We start from the raw sequence: 5,185 nt of genomic DNA, 5'->3' as shown, positions 1-5,185 counted from the left end.
AAACGTGTTGTTCTTGATTTTATCCTGTTACTGCCCATTCGTAATAACTCAAAGGTGTTGTGTATTACAATTTATTATATTATATTCTATTATATTAGCACACACCTACTTTAATGAAAACTCCGTTTTGGCTCAGAAGTCTCTCTCACTAGAAGATCATCAGTCTGGCTGCCTTGACACTGTCCATCCTCTCTGGATGTTGTTTTCCTCGTCATCTTCATGTCCCACCTTACGCCTCCTCTTCTGGTCACAAACATCCCTCTTGGCAGCATCACCGGTCCCTTCCCTCCTCCCTCCCATCCCCATCCCACAGCCAGGGAATTCAGCAGGACCAACACAACAGATGGGATCGTTGCTTCTTTTTCTTTTCCCCTTGTAACGATTTCTTTGTGGGAATAGATCAAAGGTGGGTTTCTAACCAAAGGTGAATGATAACTGTAACTATCTGCATAACAATTTTTAAAATATTTGTATAAATATTTACCTGTAGAAATTATTCCTCAGGCTCAAGGCTTTGTCAGTAGTAGCAAAGTTTTATTAGAGACAAGCTTCGGTAGTCGTTAGACAACCGATGGCAAAACAGATTAGCCTGAGTGAGAGCGGAGACTGGCCCAGAGCAGCGTCGGGGGTGAATTCAACAGCGTGGGGTGGGAAGGTGACCGGTCCCCAAAGTCCCTTCCCACCGGTGCCACAAGCAGAACTGAGAACTGTCGGGTTACTTTTGCCTGGCTTTTTCTGAATGGTTTGTTCTTCGAGGAGGTCCCGGGGGGCTGTGCCGTGGGGCTGGGGGGAAGCTCTCATCACGGTGACCTGCCAAGGAGAGCAGGAGCGGTACCTTGTCAGGGGCTTCCTCCATGTACCCCATCAGCTTCATCCTACAGCCCCTTGCTCTTGTACTGACCTTTCTTTTCCCTCTTCTCCCAAGCCTGCTTAATTTTATATAGTTGCTGAATTTTACATACTTGATGAATTTTATATACTGGACTGGCTTTGATTCCCCCACCTCATTTTTCTGTTGTGCTGAGGGTCTTTAATTTAAACACATATCCTACTAACCCCCAATATAGAATATATTTTCTATGCTTAGGTTTATAAATACCCCGTAGCTGCATCCCTCCCCACTGCTTTCCACCATAGTCTAATTAATCCCCGTGCTCTACCCACACCATTCACAGCCACAATCCTGCAGAGAATCCTGGAACCACAGAATCGTTCTGGTGCAGGTCTGGCTCCCCGCTCTGCCTCTCTCCAGGAGAAACAAACCATCTCCGGCACCTCTTGACCACCCCGAAAAGCCTGGAGGTCTGTTCTCCTTCTCTTCCCCAGGAACACAGCAGGACTGAATAAGTTGTGGTCGCACTTTGAGAGCACAGCTCACCTTGCGGGTCGGGAGCTCAGGGCAGGCAGGGCGGGCACAGGCTGGCTTTGAGTCCACTGCTTCTTCCAGCAGCCGTTGCGGGGGCTCCTCTGCCCACCGTCCCTCTGCGGAAAGGAAACCGTGCTGGTGAGCAAAGCCCCCGACATTCAAACCCTTGAGACCTGCCCCTGGCCTTGAGCGCTGGCTTTACCTGCATCCCTTCAGCCATCCCCAGCCATTTCCCCTTCAAACCATGAGCAACTATTAGCACATCCTCCCTCCTGCCTGTCAACAGCTGCTGCTTCTCCATATTGACGCACTCGGGGTTACCCGAGGCTCTGAGACAAATTCTGACAGCATCATTTCATCCATTGAAACTGGAATTTTGGAACGAGAACTGATTTTTCATGCATATAGCTTAGGACCGGAGAGCCCACCTCAGGGCAGCACCATTAAAACACGTAGTTTTCCAAACTCATGGAGCAGGTGGGTGCGCAGGTCGGTTATGTGTGTGCGCAGCCATTTATGAGATTAACAGCATGCCTCTCTGTTTCAAAATCTCAGGCCATGGGAGGCTGGGAAGAGCCAACTGCTTTGCATACAAATTAAATTTCCCCGAACTTTAATTAAAATTGTTGTGTGAAACTGAAATTGTTTAGATAATTTATTGTTTCAGTTAACTCAGCTGCCAGTCCCTAATCCTGTTGAGCTGCCGCAAAGCCAATAAAGCTCAGGTAAATGACAGTGCTCATAAAACACCTTGCGGTGGAAACCCTTTGGGGAGCTGCGATGCTGCACCCGGTGCCGGGAGGGCTCTGGGGGCCTCTCCTGGCTGCATTCGCTGCCCTGAGACCGGGGAACGGTCTCTGGCTCATACTCTGGACATTTATCACAGCCAAATCCTCAAATGCCTCATGACTTGCTAATAAGTCCTGCCTGGTAACAGGTCACTACTGGTTCCTCACCACAGTGTTGATTTTAGGATGTGTATCCTGAATTTTCATATCCCTGTAAGTCAAAGCGAGGAGGTTTTACTGGCTCGTACATGATGTCCTGCTGTCCGCCCTCCAGCAGGCAGTGGTAGGTCTGAATCTCTTGCTCCAGGCGGCATTTGACGTCCAGGAGGGTCTTGTACTCCTGGTTCTGACACTCCATCTCTGCTCGGATCTCAGCCAGCCGCTGCTCCACACACGAGATCTGGCTCTGGAGCTCAGACAGGTATTTGTTGTAGCGACATTCGGTTTCTGCCAGCGAGGATTCCAGGTTTTCTTTCTGCGAATGGAAACAAGACAGAGGTACCTGGGTGTGCTGCAGGCTGAGCCCGTCCGGCTGCAGGTGCGACTCTGGTCGTGCGGCTTTTTAAAGAGAGACGGGGAGTCTGAGATCCGCATCCTCCTGGCATCACCTACCATGGTGAGCTGGGCTTGCACGTTGATTTCCAAGGCCTGCAGCTGACGTCTCAGCTCGGTGACCTGTTTGTTGCTTGACTCGATCTCCTGGCTGCTTGTGACGACCTCCAGATTCACCTCCTCTGCCTGCAAAGTTAGAACAGAGCTGCCCTTTCCTCACCACAGCATCTCATTGGCTTCACCACCGCTCGTGCACACTCTGCAGCACACCCGGCTATTTCCAACCCCCTTCATTCCAATCTGACCCTGTAACACCGCGCAGTGGCCTTTCTGCCATGAACAGAAGAGCCCTGACAGTGGGCAGCGCAATGAGGTGCTGAGCATATCACAACAGATTTGCTGATATTAAGATATCACCACTGAGCGTTCCTAACCCCTCGTTTATCCCCAATGGGCAGAGCAGGGCGCAGCTCTGCGCCTGTAGTACCTTGCAGGCATACCACTGCTCGGTCTCCTTGCGGTTGCGCTCCATCAGCGTTTCATACTGGCACCTCAGGTCCTCCAGGATCTTCCGCAGGTCCGGGCCAGGACAGGCATTGACCTCCACACTCACGTCTCCGGTCGCCTGTTTCCTCAGACAGCTCATCTCCTGCAGAGAATATGTGCACCGTACCAGTAATATTCACGCTCGAGGGGACTTTGCTTCTTTCTTCTCCTTTCTCTAAGGGTAAGGGGCAATCTAACCTCCTCGTGGTTCGTCTTGAGACAACACATCTCTTCAGTGAGAGCCTCACACTGGAGCTGCAGGTCGGTCTTGCAGCTGGCCAGCTGATCCAGGACGGGGCGTAAATTGCAAATATCTGCATCCACGTTTTGCCGGAGACCACATTCGGTCTCGTACCTGAAGCCACAGGCAACAAAGAAAAGTCAGCATGGCAGTAAACCATGGCAAGCCCTTGAGTTGAGTTTGTGGGGAAAAAATTTAGGACTACGTTCTCCTTCAGCTTCAGGCATGCAATGCTATGAACACAGTCACTGGTATCTGTGCCTTTCGCGGGGATTTGCGTTTTAACACGGCAGAACGACAAGCAGAGTGTTGGGATTTCCCCATCACCATCCACAGGCAGCGCGAACCCCTCGGTCCAGCACAGGTGTGTACTCACTTCACTCTGAAATCATCAGCAGTCATCCTGTTGTTATCGATACTCAGAAGGATTTTGTTCGTCTCCATGGCTGCACAGAGGATCTGGAAAAGAAAATGTAGGAGGGAGATTTGGGCTTCCCCTGGCTACAGGAGGACCTGGAGGAAACATCCACTTGGGGTAATGCAATCCACTTATTTTGTGATGATTCCAACTGTTGGGATTATTAATCAGTTAGATGGCACTACAGTGGGGAAACCTGCGTGCCAGCTTGGTGGAGCGGGCTGTACTGAAACTTCAGCTCTATAAACGCAGTGTCCTCCCTCAAACCACCCATTTCATAGAAATTATTGCTCCCCGGACACCTCCAGAGACACAGCTGCCGCCTGTGCCATTTGACACTAATCTATCCACATAAGAAAGCAAAGCCCAAAGAAATATGAGCATTTTCTTGAAAAACAATGATTTACCTGGTTTTGAAGGTCTTCAATTTCCTTGTGGAAACAGCTGTAGTCCCGGGGCTCGCAGCTGGGCCCAACCTTGGCATACCACTCCCTGATCTTGCACTCCAGGTCGGCGTTGTCTCCCTCCAGGAGCCGCACCTTGTCCAGGTAGGAGGCCAAGCGGTCATTGAGGTTCTGCATCGTCGCCTTCTCGTTGTTGGCAAATAAGATCCCATCACCGCAACCAGCGCTGGCCCTGGTGAAACCGCCACCAACGCCTCGAGCGCAGATGCCCCCGCCGCCGAACCCAAGGGTGGAACAAGCCCTCTGCGTAGCTCCGAAGCTCCCGCCGGCGGCGCTGCCGGCGCTCAGCTGCTTCCCGAGTAATCCCTCGCTTAAACTGTCGCCGGAAAAATTGACAACTGCACCACCAAAGTCATAGGCGGCGTGTCTTCCCGAGGAAGAGGAGGAGACCTTCCTCGCACTGCCGGCCGCCGAGCTGCCCGCGCTGCTCCTGCCCTGGGAGCAGGCGGTGACGACCTGCCTGACGGCACAGCTCATGGCGGGAGCACCGGGATCCAGCTCCGAGCCGCACGGGTGGCTGCAGGATGCCAGAGTGATCCCTTTGTCCCCACAGCCCTCTATTTATACCGTTCCTCCTGGCTGTTGCCACTGGAGCAGGGTGTTTATTCTTCCGCCTTGTGACCTGGATAGTACTTTTCCTTTTTTTTTCCGAGCCGGAAATATTTCCCCAAAGGCGTTTGTCTCCTGAAATCCCACAACAGAAAGATGCTTTGGTTAACAGAAGCGTGTTTCAAAACTACATCAAAAATGTTACTTCCTGAATCATCAGGTCTGACTTGTGATGACGACTAAACAGCAGTGGCACAAAAT

At 51.4% G+C, this 5,185-nt stretch overlaps 1 protein-coding gene across 1 annotated transcript; it reads right to left on the bottom strand.

The window, feature by feature from the left end:
- Window positions 1-513: 513 nt before the first annotated feature.
- Window positions 514-4,917, bottom strand: LOC102096036 (keratin, type I cytoskeletal 19). The gene is made up of 8 exons (XM_021280716.2): window positions 4,319-4,917; window positions 3,870-3,952; window positions 3,451-3,607; window positions 3,194-3,355; window positions 2,767-2,892; window positions 2,403-2,629; window positions 1,379-1,482; window positions 514-810 (listed from the first exon to the last, which is right to left on the bottom strand). Exons 1-7 carry the CDS (start codon window positions 4,850-4,852, stop codon window positions 1,395-1,397), a joined length of 1,377 nt encoding a protein of 458 aa, XP_021136391.2. The 5' UTR covers window positions 4,853-4,917; the 3' UTR covers window positions 514-810; window positions 1,379-1,394.
- Between the last annotated feature and the right edge of the window lie 268 nt (window positions 4,918-5,185).

Source organism: Columba livia, chromosome 23, assembly GCF_036013475.1.
Source record: "Columba livia isolate bColLiv1 breed racing homer chromosome 23, bColLiv1.pat.W.v2, whole genome shotgun sequence".
In the NCBI taxonomy this organism is placed as follows: Eukaryota; Metazoa; Chordata; class Aves; order Columbiformes; family Columbidae; genus Columba; species Columba livia.
The sequence above is the reverse complement of the archived record's forward strand: the minus strand, read 5'-3'. Positions and strand labels throughout refer to the sequence as shown.